We start from the raw sequence: 24,476 nt of genomic DNA on the forward strand, positions 1-24,476 counted from the left end.
ACTGCTCTCCAGCAGATCACCTCCCAGCCTGTACTGGTGCAGTTTATTATTCCTCCCCAGATGCAGGAGGAATAATGCACATGTCCTTGTTGAACTTCATCTGGTTCCTCTGTGCCCAGCTCTCCAGTCTGTCCAGGTCTCTCTGGATGGCCTCACAGCCTTCAGCTGTATCAGCCAAGCCTCCCAGCTTGGTGTCATCAGCAAACTTGCTGAGCAGACACTCTGTGCCCTCATCAATGTCATTGAAGAAGATGTTGAACAGGACTGGCCCCAGCACTTATCCCTGGGGGACACCACTAGTCCCAGCTCTCCAGCAGGACCTGGCACCATTGATCACCACCCTCTGAACTCTATCTTGCAACCAGTTCCTAACCCACCTCACTGTCTGCTCTTCCATCCCACACTTCCTCAGCTTGCTCACTAAAATGTCATGGGGGATGGTGTCAAAGGCCTTCTTGCTAAGGCCAAGGTAGACTACATCCACTGGTTTCCCTGAATCTACCCAATCAGTTATGGCATCATAAAATGCTATCAGGTTAGTCAAGCATGACTTCCCCTTGGTAAATCCATGCTGACTACTCCTGATAACCTTCTTCTCTTCCAAGTTCCTTGAAATGCCCTCCAGCAGGAGCCGCTCCATCAGTTTTCCAGGGATGGAGGTGAGGCTGACTGGTCTGTAGTTTCCTGGAACCTCTTTCTTGCCCTTTTTGAAGGCTGGAGTGTCATTGGCTCTCCTCCAGTCCTCAGGCACCTCTCCTGTCTGCCACAATATGGCAAAGATGATGGAGAGTGGCAGAGCAATAATATCAGCCAGTTCTCTCAGCACCCTTGGGTGCATCTCATCAGGGCCCAGGGACATGTTAATGTGTAATTTGTGTAACTGATCCCTGACCCAGTCTGCACTGACCAGTGGGGAGCATTCCCTCCTCCAGGCTCTCCTCCAGGCTCCCCTCCTTCATCCAGGGTCTGGAGTGCATAGGGGAGTTCAGCCTCAGGTGTAAAGACTGAAGTAAAGAAGGCATTCAGCAACTCCGCCTTCTCTGCATCCTCAGATCTCAAGGCTGCCTCCTCGTTCAGCAGTGCCCCCACACCTTCCCTGTGCTTCATTTTTCCTACTGGCGTATTTGAAGAAGCCTTTCTTGTTCTGTTTCACTTCCTTTGGCAGCTTCAGTTCCAAGAGGGCTTTGGCCTTCCTTGTTGCTTTCCTACAAGCCCTGACTACTTCTCTATAGTTCTCCCAAGTGATCAATCCCTTCTTCCATGAATTGTAAGATTCCTTCTTCACTGAGATTTCCTTCAGGAGCTCCTTATTCAACCATGCAGGTCTCCTGGCACATCTACCTGATTTTTCACTCAGGGGAACACATCTAGCTTAGGCTTGGAGAAAGTGGTCTTTTAAAATTAGCCAATTTTCTTGGACTCCTTTACCCTCCAGAGCCTCAGCCCATGAGATTTCTGCAAGCATGTCCCTGAAGAGCACAAAATTAGCTCTGCAGAAGTCCAGGGTTGCAATTCTACCCTTTAAAATACTAAACTCCACCATGTCATGATTGCTGTCCCCAAGGCTGTTCCTGACCTTCATGTCCTCAACCAGTCCCTTTTTATTAGTTTATACAAGGTCCAGTAGTGCACCTCTCCTTGTTGCTTCCTCCACTACCTGCATCAAGAACTTATCATTGATACACCGCGAGAGCCTTTTGGGCTGTCTGTGCCTGCCTGTGTGATCTTCCCAGCAAATATCAGGGTGACTGAAGTCTCCCATGAGTACCAAGGAGTTAGCTCTAGAGGCTACCTCCAGCTGTCTGTAGAAGGCCTCATCAACATCTTCCTCTTGGTCTGGTGGTCTATAGTAGACCACTACAACAATTTAATCTCCTTTTCCACGTCCCCTAATTCTTACTCACAAGCCTTGGACAGAACTTAGCACATTTCAGTTGCTCTCGCACATAGAGGGCAACTCCCCCACCTCATCTTGCTGGTCTATCCTTCCTGAACACTACATAGTCATCCATGACAACATTCCAGTTGTGGGAGCTGTCCCACGTTTCAGTGATGGCAGTTATATCACAGTCATTCAGCCTAACACAGATCTTCTCCTCCTGCTTATTCTCCATGCTCCGTGCAATGGTGTATAAGCATTTCAGGGAGGGAGTTAGTCCATTAGCTTCCACTCTTGCTGTCTCACCATTCCCAGCCCCTTCCACAGTCCCCAGCCTAGCAGTATGCTCTGCATGTGCTGATTCCTCATTGCCTGATCCCTGCGGTCCATCTGTGCAAGATTTAGAGTTCTTGTATGTCCCCAGTGTGCTGCAGGGTAACAGGCTGTAGGCTCCAGTTAGCCTCCCTCCCTGATATGCCATATCTTGCCTCTTCCCTAGCACACAACTCATTGTTACCTACCTCCCTCGAGCCACCAGTGGAGCTGACACATGGCCCCTCAATGGTCTCAGGCTTGCTTGTAATAAGCCTGGCTTCCACCCTCCCCCCCTCCCAACCTAGTTTAAAGCAAGATTAATGATCCCAGCCAACCCCTGCGATATAAACCTCCTTCTACTTGGAGAGACGTGCACCCCATCTGCTGCCAGCAGACCTGGTGTCATGTGGGGGGGCCCATGGTCAAAGAAGCCAAAATCCTGTTGGAGGCACCAGTCTCTAAGCCAAGCGTTGAGCATGCGAGTCCTCACTCTCTCTGGGTTGGTCCCTTCAACAGGGAGGATAGAAGAACTAGATGATCTTTAAATCTTTAGATGACAGGTCAGAAGTAGATAATCTTTAAGGTCCCTTCCAACCTAAACCTAAATCTGTAATTTAGAAAGTTAGTGATAAATTCAGATTTTGTGTGCATACAAGTGAGGAAGAAAAGGAGGGATAAAAGAGGGTTCTTTTCTTTGAAGCAGCTGCATTTGACAGCCTAAGGAAATGCTGCAAAAGGGTAACTCATCACAGCTCAAAGAGAGTAAATGTCCATGCTATAAGCAGCACACAGAATGGCTCACTGTTATGCAGAGCTTAATTTCAGATGTTGCAAATGTGGGACATGGGCACTGTCCATCAGATGAAACCATGGTTTCAACTGGGTACACGGGAGGGAAAATGAAGCACATTGTGTGCTGACTTCGTGCCCTTGCTTCAATCAACCGCATGCAAAACAATCAATATGATGCAGTTATAAGAACAATAAAAAATAAGTACTGCTGAAGGCAGCAGTTTCAGCACCAAGGAGCTTTAGTAAAGGGACAGTATTTAACTTTGTAGCTTTGTTTTCAAATGGAGCTTCCTTGTAAAAGAAGTCACTGATGAGGCCTATACAACAACATTAACACATGGGAGAAAAATCCCAGCAACCTTTCAGGAATTTTGATTAAACCAGCAAACTAGAAAACACTTTTCCATAACTTAGTAAGTACGAGTAACACAATCTCCTCTTCCTGCACAGTGGAGTCCTGCTATTTAGATAAACAGCACCGCTCAGTGGCTGCCAACAGCACTCCACTCATCACAGCCATGCCACCTGGCCTGCAAATTTCCTCTCAGACTTTTCCTGAAGCCTCGAAATAAACACCTCAGCTGCAGCAGCAGTAGCATTTCGCTTTAACGAGTTGTACACTCACTACTTTCCTCACTGCCAGTCTATACAACTGTTATTCTCAAGTAGGAATTTGCCAAAACCCCTAAATCAAGAGGATCTGGAAATTCCTGCAGTTCTCTGATGTGCTGGTTTGAGCACAATTTTTACTGAGAGAGGTTAAATCCTTAGCTGTGAGAAGAAAGAAAAAAACAGCAGTAATCTATATCCCTCAGTTTTTCTGCTGAGAAACACAACTAGTCAAAATAGAGATAAGATGGTCACTTCTCACACACTTCTTAGCTGTCACTTCTGGCTGTGCCTTCTTCATGGCAGACTGGTCTCTGTGGCTAACTCTGCCTTTAACTCTCTAATCCATCTAATCCCTTTTATCTCTAACCACCTTGTTGTCTTTTTTTTTTTTTTTTTTTTTGACATCTCACCTCAGATCTCCAGATTTATCACATGAGATATGTATGGGTTGATCTGGTTATTTCTGAAGGGAGGGAAAGAAGGAGGGGGAAGGGGGTTTGGTCAGGAGCCCTCCTGGGGGTTTTGATTGTTTCTGGGAGGAGTATTGTGTTTCTCTGTTACTTTTAATTTGTATATAACTGTATATATTTGTGTATATATGCCTGTATATTGTGCTAAGCTGTAAATATAGCTTCATTCTTTAACTCCCAGCCATCTGAGTCTAGTCTGAGTGATTTTCTTAAGTTGAGGGGGGAGGTAACTCCCAAACCATCACACCTGGTTAAAGTCCATAAACCAAGTGCTTACTTCTCTTCAAGCATATCACCACAACATGCCAGAGAAGCCTAATGCAATCAAACTATTTATTTCCTATATTTATTTTACTATTTCTCCTCTATTTATAATGGAATTATGTCCTCAAAACTGAATCTCTGATCTTCTGCACTTGGTCAAGCTACTCAATACCTCCAATTCACACAGAATCTTTTTTACAGTGTGTTTCTACATCCCTACTTGAGGAATTTTATGTGATTATATTTTTTTGTTCAAAATCTCCAATGCATTGGTTTCTACTCCTCCATTTCAATACTGCAGTCCGCATTATCCTTGTGAAAGGTCTTTCCTGAGCTTTTTTCCAAGGCTCCACATTTTCTCCTCTTTGGCTGTTTCAGTTGCTACTGTTTGTTCTGTCGCACTAACTAGTTCCAGTATCAAAACCCTATCACAGCCCTGCTCTCTTCTACATTGCAGTGGAGCCTTGTGGAGTATGCTATGTTGGAGGAGCTAATGATCTTGGGCAAACACTGGCTGTCCTGCTGGGCCTCCTACTTCAGGCTTGAGAAACTGGTACATTGGCAGGAGTAACTGCTGTAAAACCATAGCATGGTAAGGAGACATGCTGGAACACCCCTTGCTGTGCTCTGGTGAACATCATAAAAGAGAAGATAGGACACTCTTGCCTGTCAGGAGGTCACAGATGGGTTTGTTCTAAATAAAAGGCACCACAGTGCAGGAGGGGACTGAACCTTTCCAAAGGTGGAATCTACAGTCTGCCATGGGAATGAACCAGGGGTCTGTCCAATGCTGCACAAAAGAAGGGTTCCCAGCACCTGATGGGACAAGAAATGTACTGACTAGCTATACTCATCTTTTTATGCTACCTCATTAAAACGTCAGTGTTGTTACACTATACACTATTGTGCTTTGCTTTCTGAGATCCAAAAGAATCCTCTGCCTCCCCCATGCAGAACTTAGGATACCTACTTGTCAAGATTTATGAATATATATATAGATTAAAAGGCAAAGCTTTGAAAGCAAAAGCCACCCCAGATCTAAGCACCTTCAGAGCTTCCACCCTTCCAAGCACTGCTTTGCTGTTGCAGTAGCCCTAGCTCCTGGCTTAGTTCTTCAACAACCATCTGACAACATTAACACACCTGCCATACACTGAAGTGGCACCTGAATATTAATGCTGTGGATGACCCTGAACTGCATCTGCACGACCTCACATGGTCATTCTCAGTCTCTTCAAGTACAGAGTAAGTGGTAGGACCAGAACAGCAGTTGACTCATCTCAATCTTTTCAAACTACAGTGAGTTCAAAAGTCTTCCTTCCTTAGAAAAGCTATCCACTTTTTAGTAATAGTATTCAACAGTTCTATATTCCTATCAATCTTGATTTACAATATGAAAACAGTAACAACTCTGACAGTAGACAGCACCGTACCAGTAAAATGCAAAGAAAAATAAGAACAGCTACAGTTTGCTGTCAAATAGTTAACTATGTCCAGAATAAAAACCTCATATGATAATTCAGGTAATCCATGTGCATTCTGGATAAACCTCATAATCCTCAATCTCTGAGGACTCAAATGATGAGAAAAAGAAAGAAGGGGGGGGAATTAATATCCAGAGACAAAGAGGCTGCTTCTTGTATTCACCTCCAAATGTGAAAGACAAATGTAGGTTAAGTGTACCTGGAAATGCCCCACGGCCCTTAGTCTGCTTGCCTTTGTGACAATCCCTCCTGGAGGAATGAGAAATCACTTTCCCATCTCTTCACTCAGTAAAATTCACACCAAATTTCCACAATCTAAGCTAGCAGCACCTCATTGCCTCACTAGAAAGCTGGATAACAATTCATGCACCAAAAAAGCCACATAGTGTTTTCTGGCTTGTCTTCCGAGGATAACTGGGGGAACAGCGAATTGGCGCAGAAGTGAAGAGCTCAGCATCCCATGTAACCAGCTTGTGCAGTGGAGCTGCAATAAGGCTCAGGAGGGGAAGAGCAGTGCACATTGGTTACTGGGTTCCTTGGGGCTGCAAAACAATGAAGAGCAAAGGGTGCAGGCAACAAAAAAAGACCTTATCCTTAAGCTGTGTTACTTAACTGGGTGTGACAGTGATAAATGCAGCCAGAGTAAGGAAGTGGCTGTGAGGCTAGAGGCACAAAGCTCTGTTGCTTCTCCCAGCAGTGGGATGGGAGAAGGAAGATCATGCTAAGGTGAATCTCAGTGACAAACTTTTTCATTAGCAAATCCCAATACAGAAAGCATCAGGAAGCTCAGTGTTGTACCAGACAACAAGCAGCAGTCACACTAGCTATGGGTGGTAAGCATCCTTTATAGATTTAGTCAAAGTGGCTCTTGCAAAGTTTTGCTGATGGCAGCTGCAGAGACAGAACATGTAACATGTTACTCACTGTAGAACCAGCACATGCAGCCAAAGATGAAATGTGGACTTTGCATCCTGAGTCAACCCAATTCAGATGCATATAGTAAAACTAAACATTGTCCATTTCTCTTTTTTGCTCCTGAGGAAAGCAGACAGGACAAATCTTCCATCCTCCTTTGCTGAGTGTTCCAGAGTACTCCAAAATCTTTTCTTCTCCCACCTTCCCTGCAAGTTTGAATGGGAGAAGAAGGTGCAAAAACCACTTTCCCCCCTCCCACCCTGTGGACTTGAGGGGGAAACAGCAAAAGGCACTTCCCCGCATGTGGGCTGACCTGTGTGGAAGCCTGCATTAGAATCGGGATGGTAGCTGGCTGAGTTTTTGCACCCAGTATAAAACGGTAAAAGGACACTTTAGAAAAGCTTAAATAGAACAAGAGAAGACGGGAAGGGGTTCCTGCCTTGAGAGTTCCCCGCTTTGAAACAGCTTTCACCTTGGCAGAGTGCCTGACAGGATATGTTCCTGCCGTGCCTGGACTGACCCTGCTTTTGGACAGCTCCTACTTTTTTGTACAGCTTTTGGTTTTATCCCGTCCCTGCTCTGGACACTTCTTCCCACTTTTGCACCCTTCTGTGCAAACTTGCAAGCTTGGCAAGCCCTGAGGTCCTTTGAGAGAGCTGCTGGCGGCACTTGGACCGGCTACTCTTGGACCATATCAGCAGCCAACTTCCTGGCTGCACAGTTGGACTCCCTCCTGCCGCTGCAAAGGCAACACTCATTCCACGATCATACCATTCGTGAAAGGCATTTCTGAGTTTAGCGGCTCTGCCACTCGCCTTGGGCTCCTGTTGTGTGGATCCATACTATTGTATATTGCCTGCAGCATCATAAAGCTGCTCCTGCAGAGGAATCCAGCAAGAAATCATTGCCAAATGCCTATCTCACCTCCGTAAGACCCACTGTTCCCTTAATCTTCTGCTCAGCCTGCTTGATAGTGGGGTAAAGCTGTGTTTATAGCTTAGCCTTTTCCATTTCCTGACTTCCTAAATCTCTAAATTTGTCTATAACATCCTTTTTTGAAGAAATACTCAATTGAACTGAATTGGTAAATAAATCTAACTACTTTTGTACATAGTATGGGGGCAAGGTGTTCGGGAAAAAGAAAATAATTCTATTTTTTATAATTCCTGACTCAGCCACGTTAATTCCCTGCCTCCACAACACTAAGTCTTTTCATCTTTGTAACATCTAATAATCCTCATCTCCTTGTGCTTTTGTAGAGCTTCTTAAGCACTTCTCAAGTGCAGAAGTATGAATACCTGGAGCTGAGTTACACTGGCCTGATACAGAAGGAAAGCAAATGCCATACCTTCTCTTTCTATCAGCTCTCAGGGCAAATGTTGCAGTCAGCTCTGTGGGGCAGCCCCTGGCACCATTAAAATGGAAGAAGACAAATAAGGAGATGTCAGTTTTCACAATGATTTGGGAAATTCAGCCACTGCCTTAAGAAGCAGCTTCTGGGTTGGCTGCACCATACTGCTTTGCACTGCACCGCAGGCTGCTACTCCACCTGACCACCCACAAACAGCGTGGTGCCCAGTGTCACCCACTCCAGCAGATGAGGGAGTACACCTGCATTTTCTGAATTACTGACAGGCTCATGAATCCTAAGAGGAAAGGGGCTGAGACTGATAAAAATAACCAGATACCTTTTTAATAGCACTGCCACATTTCAACTCAATTATTAAGTACTCCCACTGGCTGATATTCTCAATAATCTTTAGTCTAGCTGCTTCACAGAATCAACGAGGTTGGAAGAGACCTCCAAGATCATCCAGTCCAACCTATCACTCAGCCTTATCCACTCAACTAGACCATGGCACTAAGTGCCTCATCCAGTCTGTTCTTCAACACCTCCAGGGACAGTGCCTCCACCACCTCCTCGGGCAGCCCATTCCAATGGCAAATCACTCTCTCTGTGAAGAACTTCCTCCTAACACCCAGCCTATACTTCCCCTGGCACAACTTGAGACTGTCCCCTCCTTGTTCTGTTGCTGGTTGCCTGGGAGAAGAGACCAACCCCCACCTGGCTACAGCCTCCCTTCATGCAGTTGTAGACAGCAATGAGGTCACCCCTAAGCTTCCGCTTCTCCAGGTTAAACCACCACAGGTCTCTCAGCCTCTCCTCATAGGGCTGTGTTCCAGGCCTCTCACCAGCTTAGTCACCCTTCTCTGGACATGTTCCAGCATTTCAAAATCTCTCTCGAATTTGACCTACCATGGATGTGAATATTGTTCTATTTCTCAGTATAGTTTATTAGAATTATAAAACCTTGGTTTTCACAAAGAAAGTTCACTTTTATTGAAAGCTCTATGGTTGTCATGAAAGTATTCTAACTCTGGCAAAGACCTGAGATAAGTCGAAGATACTCAGCTTCAGTCCTTTGCCTACAGATCATGAAGTTCTGGATGTTGCCACATTTCAAGCAATACCCACTCGCCCATAAAATTTAAACTAAAGCTGATTGAAAATGTAACTTCCTGTTACGTGACAAATATAAACTCCTGCCAGGTTTATGGGAAATTTGGTCAAAACACAACATGAAGAACATGTAACAAAATCTCATTGTTAGAGGAACAAAATATGGCAAGAATAACCCTGAATCCAAATGTTCTGAGATAAAAAAAATAATAATTTATAGGGGAAAAAAAAAAACAGAATTAATTTTAGAGCTAACAAATGCTATTTGAGACCTGACAGATGGATGCCTCACACATCTAGGCTAGGTTACCTCTTTTTTTTGTTGCACACCTGTAACATGAAGGACATTTTAACAGACATTTTCAAACACAGCACTTACACAGCAGCTGGTAGCCTCTAGGATTTCAATGTTAGATTCCAGAGCCATTGTTTGCCCAATACCGACATAAATCAGTGAGAATAAACATCTTGAAGTTATCTTTTAAGAGAGTACATTATTTCAATCCTGCCTTCAGGTCTTCTTGAATCTGCACCGTGAACAGCAGCATTTCAAGAGATGGCTCAATTTAAGCAATTTGTAGTCAAGTATTAAAAGCTTTGAGCTATCTGTCCTTCATATAAACATGGTTTATTGCTACGTTTTATGAACTCTAAAGGTCAATTTGCCACTACAAAATGTTAACACTCCAAGTGTCACCAATATGCCAAGTCAATAGAAACCTGAAAGATTAACAGTTACCTGACTACAAGGCTTTAGAAAGTTTCATTTAAGCACAAGATCTAACAACTACTACTACATTAGTAGCATGCTTCTAAACCAGTTGCCATAGACTTGGAAGAGGGTATTGTCCACAGTGACAAGCTACCATTGCTTATAGTATCATAGAACACCAAAGATTATTGAGTCCAAACGTTAACCTAGCACTGACAAGTCAAACACTAATACATGTCCCTAAGCACCATATTTACACATCTTTTAAATACCTCCACGGATGGTGATTCGATCACTTCCCCGGGCAGCTTGTTCCAGCACTTAATAACTCTTGTAGTGACAAAAGAACGTGCCTAATACCCAGCCTAAACCTGCCCTGGTCCAACTTGAGGCCGTTTCCTCCTGTCCTATCACTTGTTACTTGACAGACAAAACACAAGTAGCCACAACCGCCTCTCAGGTGGTCGCAGAGATCCAACAGTGTTTCCCTCACCCTCTTTTTCTCCTAAACAACCACAGTTCCCTGAGCTGCTCCTCAGAGGACTTGCGATCTAGACCCTTCACCGGATGAGGAACAACAGTTTGTAGTAACACGTCTATGAAAGGGGAGCTCTGATGAGAGGATATGAAGAAATAGGGGATAGCATAGAACCAAAAGTATATCTACACTAGGAACAAAGAAACAAAGATGACTAACAAGGGGGAAAGATGGCCTTAACCATTAACAAAGGATGTATTGCCAAGGAGCAGTATGAAAACATTCCTAGGCCAAAAAGCAAATACATCACACTGGTATCCGGGAGGAAGGAGGAGGACTGACCAGCACTCGCCATGAACCTGTCAGCCAGTATCCACAAGGAGAAAAGCAGAAGACATAGGCTGATAAGGGCACTGCAGACCTGCACGATCATCACATTCCAGGCGAGGGGTGAAAAGTACATTGTGATGAAGACTCACAGCCTTCTCCCAACCGACCACGGCCCACATTTGAAGGACCCCTGCCCCCAGTTTCTGAGAGGAACTAGGCAAGCGCAGAGGACTGATAAGACAATCAGCATGCGAAGCGGGAGCAGGCGGGTGTCAGTGGTAAGAACGTACAGGCGCTGCATGAATACGCATGAATTCTGTGTATGAGCGTGGGGCAGCTTGCTCCCTCGGGGTAGGCACGATGTTTGGAGGAGATATGCCCCCTGCATCTTGAGCAAGAAACATACCTGCTTCATAACTTTCGAGCTATAGTCTTTTCCGTGCGTCAGCTCTACAACAACTAGCCGAGCGGATCACCCAAGCTCTGTCTTTCACAGTGACCTCCTTCCCTTGTACTCCCCCAGCCAGCAACCACCCAACCACCGTCGCGGATCCCTTTACCGGCTCTACCGACAACCGCCGCCTCTGAGAGGTTACCTACGGCCGCGCCACAGACAGGCCTTCATCGGTCACTCACCGCCTCCTGCTTTCCGCTTGGCTCTGCCCTTTCGGTCCACCCGCCGAGTCCCTTCCGCCGCCAAACCCACCGGAGGTAACTGCCTCCCCGGCCCGGGCTCGGCCTCCTTGGGCAGGAACCGACGAGCGGCCCCCGTGCAGAGCTCTGTCTCCAGAGGCGTCCGGTGAGGGCTGGGCCGCGGCGCGGCGGGAGCGCGGCAGCTGGGGCGGCTGGGGAGCAGCTGAGGCGGCTGGGGAGCAGCTGCAGCGCTCAGGCTGGCCCCGTGCTGCTGATGTACTGCAGGTGCGAGTGGCAATGGGTGGTGCGGGCCGAGGAAGCTCCTGGCAGGGTAAGAACTCTTTTCACAGAACCACAGAACGATCTGGCTTGGAAAGGACTTTCAAAGCCATCTGGTTCCAAACCCCGTGTCAACGGCAGGGACACCTTCCACTAGACCAGGCTTGCTCAAAGCCCCATTCAACCTGACATTGCACTTTCAGGCAAGAGGTATCCACAGCTGCTCTGGGCAACCTGTTACAATATCTCACCACCCTCATAGTGAAGAATTTCCTCCTAATACCTAATCTAAATCTACCTTTTTTTTTTTTTTTTCAGTTTGAAACCATTATCCCTCATCCTATCACTACACATCCTGATGAAAGAGTTCCTCTCCCTCCTTCCTGTAAACCCACTTCAAGTGGTTTTCAAGATCCCCTCCACAAACATTCACTTCAACCCCATCTCTCTCAGCCTATCTTCATGAGAGAGGTGCTCCAGCTCCCTGGTAACTTCCTAAGGACTCAGTCTAACAGGCCCATGTCTTCCTAATGCTGGGGCCACAAAGCTGTACTCCAGGATGGGGACACTTGAGAGCAATCACTTCACATTTCGAGTGCCACAGGGCTCCTAAAACTCCCATATATGTCCGCCCGCGTGTGCAGACACACTTAGGGGTCTGTGAGTTTTCTGTGACTAGCAGCATTAGGGTTATTCCTGGCTCTGGGGAGGTCTTTGCTCCTCTTTAATGCTTTTGTTCTTGTTCATTACTCCTCACCACTCCTGTGATGCGCTGATCGCTGGCCAGTTACATCACAACGAAACGGAAACACTGCATCCATCCTGACACGATTTAACTCGTGTGAGTTGGGCGATTTTTCTCTGCACTGTAGCAGTATGAAAGCACAATTTGCATAGGGCCTAGGCAGCAGTAAGACTTTAGGTGATGCTTTCACATGCATATTGAAAAAGCTTTATGAGCTTGTTCGAAGCAGCAGATTGAAGCAACTAAGCACACATCATAGTTACCAGAATCAAATCTGATATGGACATCCTGTAGAAAAGTAACTGCTTTATAGGCCAGTTCCATATTCCTTTTAATTAAAACTTTAGACTGACAATCTTCTAAAACTTCTCACCTTTTTTCCACACTATGCAACTGGAACATACTTCCAAACTCCCTCCCAAAGGTTGTCTGGGAATCCCTGTAGTATTCACAGCAGAAAAAGCTTCCAATTATCCTGGACAGGAGCACTCAGCAAACAAAACCATTCCCACTCCAGATCACTGATTTCAGTCACAGTGTAACCAGTTTATATTCCAGGTACTGCTTTTCCCACTGGCCATTTCAATTCAAGGCAACGTTGGACGTGGCACTTGGTGCCATGGTCTAGCCTTGAGCTCTGTGGTAAAGGGTTGGACTTGATGATCTGTGAGGTCTCTTCCAACCTTGGTGATACTGTGATAACTCTATGTATAATTAAAAAATCAGTGAGCTTGAAGGGCAGCAACTGACTCCAGGCAGATCAATCTGGTCTGGGGTCACAGCTGTGGTTACTATTGGAGATGCTGGCAAGGCTTCTCCACATTGGTCCCTTAGGAACAGTCAACAAGCACAGTGATTTGGGGGTCATGTCCAAAATCACACCTCAAGTAATAAACAGCACCTACAATGACCAAAACTTTACAACACATTACATTAAGGGATGCACAGTAAGTTCCTTACTATGTAAAATTTCACAGCATCACCAAGGTTGGAAGAGACCTCACAGATCATCAAGTCCAACCCTTTACCACAGAGCTCAAGGCTAGACCATAGCACCAAGTGCCACGTCCAGTCCTGCCTTGAACAGCTCCAGGGACGGCGACTCCACCACCTCCCTGGGCAGCCCACTCCAGTGTCCAATGACTCTCTCGGTGAAGAACTTTCTCCTCACCTCGAGCCTAAATTTTCCCTGGCATAGCTTGAAGCTGTGTCCTCTCGTTCTGGTGCTGGCCACCTGAGAGAAGAGAGCAACCTCCTCCTGGCCACAAAAAAAATTTGTTCATTTCTGCAGAGATTTACATCCAGAGTATTCCGGATATATGCACAAATATAACAGCCACCACAAGAAAATTCAAACAAGACAACAAAACCCCAAATAAATGCCAAAATCTCCTCATGCTTAAGTCTATGTGGAACCAGAAAAAATGAGAAATCACAGGACAAGGCTAGCAAATAACATACAACTTAGTACAGGCATGACATAAGCAAAAAATGGGATGCTTGGCAGGAATACTGGGCTTTTATAAACTGTTGGCTTTGTGCCACCAACTGACTGCATTACACACTAATGAAAAAAGCAAAGCCTGGCTCCATGTGTCATCATCATGCAGCCAGAAGAAGGCAAAATATGGGCAAAATATTTCATTAAATGGGAGCAGAAAGTTTGCGTGACATTTAAAATGATGTGAGAAAAAGAGGTTACTGTTAAGCTTTCTTGTTTGTAGCCTTACAGTCTCACCATTTATTAAGGAGAGCTATTTTTAGCAAATGCATATGCAGTCATCAACAATATTTAAAAAATTATGTGGTATCAGAAATGTTTAGGAACTCAAACTGAAAGTCACTGAAAAACCTTACTCTTGGTGACTAAAATCACCTATGATTTCTTCTGATAAGGATCTTTTAACTGGTTTAAACAAGTGTCTTGATACTTTTTGTTACGTTCCTCTTGGATTTATCACGTTTTTTGTGCTGTATCTAATAAAATCTCTTTTTTTCCCCTGTAGACCAGGTTTCAAACTTTAAGACATCACATATGTGACATCAGGGAAGCTTTTCTGAACTGTAGTTAGTTCCCATATGTAGAAGGCTGTATCAGAGCTCCAGTCCTACCTATAGGCTATCACAAAAAGCTCTAGCAGAGAGACAGAACAGCTTCTAGTTCCAAACTGAGACATGCAGTTATTTGCTGCTCCCAGCAGCTCCCCACAGCATCATTTACAACCTATGGACACATGCACACCCTTCATAGAGCCACAGGTCCATATGCAACCTGAGTTCACAGTCACCTTGGGGTTGTAGTGGAGCAGTCTTTATGAAGACAGCAGCTTCATCAAGTGACAATTTCTGTAACAGTTTGCAATGCCTTTTGAAGATACTAAACTTTCGACTATCTTTTAAACAGACCACTTTTTAAAACTAAGAAGAAGACTGGTAGATATTTTTTGACACTAATTAAAAAAATTAAATACATCTATGCGTATACACACACTTGTGTGTAGATGTACTTTGCATCTGCAGTATAGGAATTCCTAATGCAACTTCTCTTTCTGCATTTTGAATGAAAGCAGCTGAGATCTTTCCTGGTACTGCTTTTCTTTCTGTCTAACATGTTAAACTAATTAATCAAGCCCTACCTGTGGCCCTCAGTCCTCTTTAATGCAAGTAAAATGGTATTTGTCAGTTCTCAAACATCCAGTGACAGCAGTGCTAACTTTTTATATTCAGTTTTTCATATTTTACAGAAATCACTACAGTCTGGGTTATTGTCTATTACGCTACAATGTAAAATTTATTTAACCTGAAATCAAAATCATAATTAACAATGACAACCTATTGTTGCTGAAAAGTTGTACAACTACTAAAGCTGCTTGAGGGATGAGCTGGCTGAAGGGCAAACAGCAGCAGAGAAGGAATTCTGTTAATAGGAGGAGTGGAAAACAAAGAACAAAGCTCAGGAAGGTCTTACAGATTCTTTAACTGTTTCTGCTTGTGCTAGTTTGAAGCAGGGTAGAATGTTTTGGTGAGAAAAACTAGATGATAGGCTGTGAAAGGAAAACAATGGTGTCTCCTTCCCTCAGAGTCTCGATGAGGAAGAATGTAAACATTTGATAACACTTTCGCCATTTTTGTCTTTCACTTTCGGGCTGGGCTTTGACTGAGCTGCATCTCCTTAACCTCACCTGCCACTCACCTTTGCTTCTTAACCTCTTGGCTGAACCTCTATTCTTCCTTAGGACTGGGGTAAGGTTGAGAGGGGCAGGGGGAAGGTGCAGGGGTGGTTGAGAGCCCCTCCTGGGGACTCAGGTTTCTGGGAGGGGAGTTGTGCTTCTGTATTACTTTTTACCTTGTGTATTTCTGTATATAACTGTATATACTGTAAATATCTGCTTGTATATTGTGCTAGCTGTAAATAAATAGCTTCTTTTATATTCCCAGAGTCCGGCTGAGTCTAACTGGGTATTTCTAAAAGTGTGTGGGGGGGGGGCGGGGTACATCCAAACCACCACACTGCTGAATGTGTAGCATGTGGGACAAACTGGTGCCTGACCTAACTACAGAAAATTGGTAACAGCTGTAGATAGGAGCATTTAGGAGTAACTACTTCCTGACTTGTGTACCTGTGTAAAATATCTCGAAACACAATGTAGTTTAGTACAGTCTCCACCAGATCAAGCAATTGAAAGTGTTTACTTTAAGCTACCACGAATGCATTAAAAGCAAGCCACAATTTGTTACTCTTGTCAGTTCTTTATTGGTTTTTGTCCTAAAGACTAGCACATTTACAGCATACATGGATTGGATGAACTAGAATATATAAAACAGTAGCCATATGTTTATGATATATTAATACTGCCCCAAAAGAAATAAATTAAAATATTTCAATGCACATAGCTTGTAAATACAGGGTTGTGCTGGGATGAAACAGTGTTGTATTATACAATAATTTTACATGTAGAAATGAAACAAAAGGCAACTGTGCTGTAGGTACTTTCACAGAACATACACAGAACATACTTGGCAACAGTTTTCTTTTTTTATCTTTTTATGTTTCATAATTTTTAAAAAATGTACTCAAACAAAAGAAGAAAATTAGACAGAACTTCATTTTACAGTAATCTTTAAATTCACCTCTCCTGTGCGACAGAAAAGCTTACTCCACGCTTGTGAAGCGTCCTATGTGGATATCAAGTTTCACAGTTTTTCTTTCTGATGAACTCCTCAGGATCTTACTGTTCATAACGCCCTTTAAACGAGCCCATTGATGTGCATGTACTGACAATGGCATATATATGTGTATATATATATATATATAAAGCTGGACAACAATGTTTTTTACATGTAAGCATACTGAACAGAGTATTTAAAACAAAATAATGCAGTACTTGAGGCCGATAATCCACCATTTTAAAAAGGTGAGCAAAACCCATGCACGTACAAAATTCATCAACTTGTTCTGATTACAGTGGTGTAAAAAATAAATAAAGGATGATGAAGGTCTAGAGTTGATCTAATGATTGCTGACCACCGTCTAAGCAAGTTGCTCTGACAATTGTTACAGTTAGACCTCTTCTTATTTTCTTTGAAAGCTGAATGTTGTAAGGTTTTTAGTGTAACAATACAGGACTTAAAATATAATTATGTTTGAAATATACAAAATAAAATTATCAACTCATAAAAACTAAAGGATATAAAGAATATATAGTTTATAGAAAAATAACTGTAGCATTTAATAATGGGCCAGGGGCTGGAGGTTGAGCAGAACTAATGGAATAACATGTGGAGAGATCTCATTGAAAAGTTTTGTTTATGAATACATTTGTTTATGAATAAAATAAAACAAACACTAATTTATTAACTGGAGGACAAGGTTTGTAAAGGTTCCAAGGGACCGTTGCACTGCAGATGACCTGTTCAGACCTGGACAGGTACTACCATATACTGACACTGCACAGAATTCAGTGTTTTGTTATCTTAGAGTGACTGATAACAAAACAGCAACAACCGAGTTCAGCAGAACTCTTCTGACCTGGCTTTGTGATGTGCTGCTCAATGTTAAACTGCAAAAAGCAAAATGCAAAAACTGCTAGATCTGGAACCCCCAAACCTACATGGGAGCAGAATGAACATGGCTGATTGATAGAGCAGTGACAGCACAGACAAACATCAGTGAGAAGGAGAAAGAAATCAGAAAACAGCCATATACTTACCTGGCTGTTGCTAGTCTCACAAGAGTAAATGAGTAGAATTTTCTACTCTAATGCTTGTATTTTCAGAAACGGGAGAGAATGGGCACAGTGTGCTGAATGAATCTAGCTAGAGATGACTCAAAGTTAAAATTTGGAAATTGATGTTTAGCTGCTTTTTAAAAAGGTCTCTTAGCTTCAAAGGCATTCTTTGGGGAGGAAATCTGTTGAAGATTTTTTTTCAAATGCTATCAAAGTGATTGTCCATGGTTCTCAGGCATTACCAGTAGCACACGAGCACTTCCTTTCTAACGTGGGACAGCACTACCTTCCTTGGAAATACTGTGACAGCCATCATATTTACCCTGACAGGATTCTGAACATCTGCCTGGGTAAAATGCAAAGGTAAATGGAAACCAGTTTGGGAGTAAATGGGGATGAATTGGGCACTTTGAGTATCTTTCTAAGGACATATAAAATTGATATGTAAAAAGAAAAATCAAACAGCAATCCAAAAAATGTGATTCCTCCCCAACACCCTGAGATACTAAATCCAGAAGTGCTATAAAAAGCCATGGGTAAAAATGTGTTTATACAGAATACCATGGAACAGACTGAACATGTCATGTGCAACATTAGCTTCTTGCTTTTGCCTTAGACTGGGGAGGGGCACAGGCAACCATTGCTGGCATTAATGTTTAGGTATTATGTTTCTGAAACACTATAAAACCATTTATGATGTGTGCCCAGCTCCTTATCTGCCAAAGACAACAGGAATTTATTTAGATAGAACTAGAAATTAGACCTCATATGCCTGGCCTTTTATGTATTGTTAATTTCATATATGAAGATGGCATCCTATATACAATAAAATGATTTATACTCCTGGCTTTTATTGTGTTAATTTGTCTGGTGGGTTTTGTTGTTGTTTTTCTGTTAAACCTCTGTTTGCTGATTGTAACTATGCATTCTACAGTTGTTAAGACTGTCTAAGATCCGATCCCTTTTTATTTACAACTTCAGAGTTCTACTCTCAGTTTTAAAAAGTTTATGAAAAGCTCAATCTCAAGTCAACTCAGTATAAAAAGATGTCATGTGAAACAGCTGCCTAAATGCCGTTCCTAGAGTCCTTGCCCATCCAGGAGGTACCTAGCTGTTTGCATATAGGTATTTATTAGTAGCACAATATCTGTTCATCTTACATACACTGAAGGCTATTTAAACGGGCAGAGAGTCATCACACTATTCTCAAGCTAAGGTGTCAGAGTAATTGTTGCTATAGATTCCAATTCTGTAAGTAACATGCTCCGTATAACCTAGTGAAACGTACAAAAAAGTTATTTATCTCTTCTGGATGACAAAATCATGTACTGATCTAGAGTGTATCCACATGTTTTAAGGGAACAGCAATTAAAGGACAGAGTATGCTTATGTTTCAACTTTTCCGTACGTTCCTTCTGGAGGCCTGTAATACTTTGGGAAAGCCTTCAGTTGCAGGGAATTAAATGCATACTTGCGACATCCAACATTCTTCATTGTATTTTCTCGCCGACAACCCTCACTGGGGAAAAAAAACAAGCACAAAAAAATGACAGCAGTAAAAAGGAAAAAAAAAAAGGGAAAAAAAAAAGACTTAAACTAAGATGAAATGAACTGATTATTTTATAGCATTAACAGAAAGTTGGTTATATTTAATGAGCGCTTTAATTTGCCGCTGCAAATATTAAAGATGATGGCTTATCATACAATGCTAGTAAGAAGCACACACAATGGACACATGCTATGTCTGATTGCTAGTTTTGCATTTCTAAAAAGCAGCAGTGCATCATCTGAGAAAGTTCTTTCACAAAGGTTTCATGTATTTCAGGGTACACTGTTGCGGAGTTCACATGCCACTTCAATTGCACAAGGGATCCCAAGAGACTGCTCACAGGAAGTTCTGCTAATTTATTAGTATATTAAGCTGAAAAAGAAAAACTGTTGTTCTCCCAGTAAGAGCTTTAATATGATTTTATTGTTCCCTGTATGTCAGTATTATCAGTATTTACTTAAAGATTAGAGCTGATACAAAAATAATGACTTTCCAGTTATCTCTGCATGCATAAAGTGACTTGAAAACCAACATAGTCTAAAAATAATCTTAATCATGAAATAGCAGCTTTGCATGGGTGCAAAAAAGATTGGCTGCACTCACAGTCACAACCCCGAGGAGACAAAGCTGTGCAGAATTTAATTTTTACCCAACGTTTTGGTGCAACTGCCTCACATTACAAAGTTTCTGTGCTACAATAAAAAAACAACTCCAGTTATAAGGCTTCTTTACACTTGTAAATCTACTTCAGAGTTCCTTTGATTATATTCAAAAACAGATGTACAAAGAGGAAGCACTACCTTTTAAATATATTATAAATCAATTTGGGCTTGCAGGAGAATGTCTCTCCCTGATAGAAAGCTGAAACCTAAACAGTGAATACCAGTGCTTCATGGCAAAGAGTACAGTACACAATCTTATGGTGGAATGCCACATTATTCCCATCTTGGGGATGGCTGCAGCATGTACCATGTGAACTGTGGTCGTGTGATTCAAAAGGAGGATCTGGATTCTGGTTGAGTTAGACAGCTCTCTGCTCTTACCGGCCTCACTGTTCTTCTAATTTTGAGCAATTGATCTGAATGTAACTGTGTTCAGTATACACCACCTAGTCTGACTGTGTAAAACACTACAAGGCTTTGCTTTAAGAGAGTTTAAAATTTGTCTCTGGAGCACATTCTGTGCCTGCCTTTCATAGAATGGATCATATGTAATGATACTATTTTTATGTCATTGTGTTTTACAGAACCTCTCCAAAGGCTGTTGCAGTCAGACTCCGGGCAGACCTCATTGCTGTCTACAACTACCTGAAGGGAGGTTGTAGACAGGTGGACGTTGGTCTCTTCTCCCAGGCAACCAGCAACAGAACAAGGGGACACAGTCTCAAGCTGTGCCAGGGCAGGTTCAGGCTGGATGTTAGGAGGAAGTTCTTGCCAGAGAGAGTGACTGGCATTGGAATGGGCTGCCCAGGGAGGTGGTGGAGTCACCATCCCTGGAGGTGCTCAAGAAAAGACTGGATGAGGCACTTGGTGCCATGGTCTAGTTACCTGGATGGGGCTGGATGCTAGGTTGGACTGGATGATCTTGGAGGTCTCTTCCAACCTGGTTGATTCTATGATTCTATTAAATAGATTCATCAAAAATTTTCACAAATAATTGTTTAGAGTACTAAAGAAAGCAGTAAGTTTAACTAGCAGACATGAAATGCCAGATAAGCATTTTCATGCTTAAGTATCACTGCACCTGGTTGTTGCACAAGTCCCTCTATGGTAGAATTGAACCACAGAGATGATGAGAAAAATTTATTTTAAAGGCCATTTCATGTGCCTTGTTTCTTCTCTTGGAGGCACATAAGCAGTACGCAGTCTTACTGCAACCCTAATGCTAATTATGAGCAAATGCTTCATACTTAAACAGATCAATAATCTCAGGCAGCCCTATGAAGATATCCCTACTAAAGTTACCTTCACATCTTGTTAAACTGAACACACTCATCATATGGCAAGAACAAGGCCACAGACCAACCTGACATATGTTCACTTTGCAAAAATGGAGATTTTGGTACCCGTAGCAAAGGAACCAGCATTAATCAGAAAGAAGAGTTATGTACAGGGAAACAGGAGTCAACATAGGACATGGATATGTCCAATACCATCATATCATGATTTTAAATTTCAGCAGCAGTAAGGATTTACCTAAATCATTGCATCTAAAAATAAATAGCATACATAGATAAATATATATATGTGTGTGTATATATATATAAATATAATATATAAAGGTCTTGGTAGTTTTTGGTTGTCTGGGGTCTTGGTTTTTTAAAAAAAGAAAAATATTTGAGTTACAGTGAGGAAAAATACCAGGAGACAGTGTACTGTACAGTTTGATCTCATGAAGACACAAACATAACTATACTTTTTCAGTTAGAATATTCACCAAATTTAGGATTTTATTCTAATTTTTATTCTGTGTTCTTCTTCTAAACGTACCTGTCTCAGAAGCTTTCAAACTCCATTAAAGTTGATAATAAAAGCTATAGCTACCTATATTTGTTGAGCAAGTTAATAATAGTAGAAAATAGAAATCACAGTACTTCAAGAGTTCTCCTCAGAAGCCCAGTCTTTTGTCATCTCAGGCACCAAGTAAATCCCTTCATGAATTTAGCAAACTACATTAAACGAGGTTAAGTTCTTTGATCAGCTATTGCTATTGACAAGCTCTGCCAGAGCACTCTATCAACAGTTTAAATAGGCCTCTCCCAGTTTGTTTTCACAGATAAATGATGGCTGAACTTCATCCACAGTTATTCTGCTAGAATAAACTAGGTAGGCTGCTTTAGTCTCACCACTTAAATGTTGACTTGCCATCATTTGTTTATCTCTAAGCCACTATCAAGACTATAGTTTATTAAAGCTGTCGAACACTTAAATACGAAAATAACAGTAGTAGTATAATTCTAGTGTAATTAAAGCAAAACCCAGTGGAAAACCTGAAATGCACCTACTCAAGGAGCCAACTGATACCTCCCTCTTCTTGCCTAAACTACCAAAGACCAGCATCTTTAACTTGTAGGATGATAATGACCCTGTTTCAGAATAAGTTCTGTAACAGCACACCTGAAACAGATAAGGATCATTAGCAAGCTAATGCCAATTACATCCTCTTCCTACAACAAGTCATTCTTCTTTATCTTCAGTATATTACAAAATGCAGATCTACAAATAGAGTCAAATAATTCTACATGCAGTGTACCACAAGTTGTTGTTTCTTTCTGTGGGTACACTAGTTTAATGGACCAGACTTAGCCATGAGAAAGGAACAGGACTATGGTTCTACAAATTGCCCAGCAATGTCATTTGGATATTATGCTTTGGAATGAAGGTAGAAATTTGTTTACTTCTTTAAATAAATGTCTTACAATTTCTTATAAACCCCACCCATGTTTATATTTTTCTCTTCATACCTTGTAAAAATGAAAGGCAAGATTAGCATACAGCTTAAATATACAAAAAGATACAAATTCTTTTCAGACAGAGTTCCTTTCTCTGGAATACATGAAACAAGTAACACAAAACTGTACTTGGTAAGAGATCTTCAGGCCGGCTAAAGTAACGAGGTAACAGGCCAATGTCAGACTATGTTACAAGCACTGAAAGCAGAACAATAATTTAAAGTTCCAATACAATTCTTTCTGATAAAATAATTTGATGTATATTTACAGTTTAGTACAATAGAGACGTAAAACTGTAAGGCATAATAATAATTCCTGGCAGACAATGCTATGACACATTCCTTTGTTCAGCAGGTACCAAGTGGCAATACACATCCAAGCACTTTTTTTCTTTCTGTATTTTTTTAACCTTATCTTCACTTGCAACGTAATCTGGCCACCAGGTATGCTATGCTCAGAAACAGCCACACAATCAGTAAATTGGGGCTGAGAGCCAATAAAGGAATAGAGTAGAGGAGGCTGGGATCTAGTCTGAAATCTCGGATGGGCACCAAGCCACTCAAGTTCTTCTGGGTGACTATCTCCCGTGTTCCAATGCTGTGAAAAGGAAGAAGGTTGGGAGGAGGGAAAATAAAACACAAAGGAAGACGGACATGCAAATGAATGTATAATAAGAGATGGCAACACAACAGGGTCAAGAAAACGAAAAAACATGGGAAATAAAGCACAACAAAACCAGAAGATGAAGAAAAGAAAGAGTGGAAAAACATCTCAAAAATATGTATCAGCACAGTTAGAAATAAGGAAAGGGAAAGAGAATAAAAGAGAAAAATAAGAAAGAAGTACTGTAGTCTACTGAAAATAAACACATGTAGGTTGAACAAAAATGGTTTTCCATGTTCATTCTTTCAGATTACCAAGCAATAATATTCCATGCTGCTCTGCCATGCTTTCGCATGCTGTAAGGAAGTGGAGCTCTGAAAAGCAAGCTGAACATGAATAACCATTGTAGTATTTGACCCTTTCAAACATCTTTCCATGTAGGCTGCAGTGAAGTAATTTAACCTCTTATGACCCACTCAATATGTAAAGAAAAAAATACCCAACGCACCCACTTGTTTTTCTCCTTCAACATGAATTCAAGTGCATATCTATGTGCTTTTTAGATGCACATTTCTGAGGTGCCTCCATATATGCATGTGAAGGCAAGACACGCTGCACAGCCCATCTCATTGTGTTCCTGCTTCCTACATTGCTTTGAACACCACTGCAGACACCGTGAAACTTTGTAACATGGTGTTTCATTCTGTCTCACTCTTAACACCCTATGCCATTCAACTCTAGCTTACAGAACAACTAAATGAACCTGTTACCCTGAGCCTCTCAGAACAAGTGTACTCACTTCAGCCATGAAAGGCAATACCCAACCTTGCTGCTTGTGTATCAAGGTTAGGTAACCAACAGACATCAAAGATATCCTGGAAGTCATGAAAGAGAAAAATAGCCTTTAGATGCTGGCAACACTTCAAGTCAAATGGAATTAGGAGGGCAGGGGACTAAATAAATTTTACTTCTTATCTGGATAAGCATATCCAAGTTGGTGATCAAAATACGTTTTCATATCTGTGCCTACACTCCTGTGCTAGATAAGGGCAGATTGAATTTGTGATTCTTACAAATCCCAATAATCTTTGTAGCATCAGAGATGTGTGTGATCAGAAGAATCAGTAAGTGGAAAGCTAATGTTGACTGGAAAGTGGTGGATGAAGGCTCAACAGAATAGCCTGGGGGAAGAGAAGTTTTCTAGGATATAGATAATGAAGAAAGACAACAGGAGATGCAAAGAAAGAAGAAAGGCTCAAAATTACATTGATGCCAT

General features: G+C 42.1%; 1 protein-coding gene and 1 long non-coding RNA gene across 13 annotated transcripts in view; both read right to left on the bottom strand.

Annotated features, from left to right (window-relative positions):
• Positions 1-11,546, bottom strand: part of LOC135175435 (uncharacterized) — a 28,175-nt gene extending 16,629 nt beyond the window's left edge. For all 3 annotated transcript variants that reach the window (XR_010302361.1, XR_010302360.1, XR_010302359.1), the window contains exon 1: positions 11,349-11,546. This is a non-coding gene — a long non-coding RNA (uncharacterized LOC135175435). The remainder of the gene's footprint in view (positions 1-11,348) is intronic.
• Positions 11,547-16,099: 4,553 nt separating this feature from the next.
• Positions 16,100-24,476, bottom strand: part of INPP4A (inositol polyphosphate-4-phosphatase type I A) — a 140,226-nt gene continuing 131,849 nt past the window's right edge. For 6 of the 10 annotated variants that reach the window (XM_064143536.1, XM_064143538.1, XM_064143543.1 and 3 more), the window contains one exon: positions 19,173-23,194. In XM_064143536.1, coding sequence (XP_063999606.1) covers positions 23,014-23,194 — 181 coding nt within the window. In that variant the 3' untranslated portion in view covers positions 19,173-23,013. Of the gene's footprint in view, positions 19,117-19,171; positions 23,195-24,476 lie in introns of those variants that run through there. The other 4 variants (XM_064143545.1, XM_064143544.1, XM_064143541.1 and 1 more) reach the window with 2 other exon arrangements.

This window comes from Pogoniulus pusillus, chromosome 5 (genome assembly GCF_015220805.1).
Source record: "Pogoniulus pusillus isolate bPogPus1 chromosome 5, bPogPus1.pri, whole genome shotgun sequence".
NCBI lineage: Eukaryota > Metazoa > Chordata > Aves > Piciformes > Lybiidae > Pogoniulus > Pogoniulus pusillus.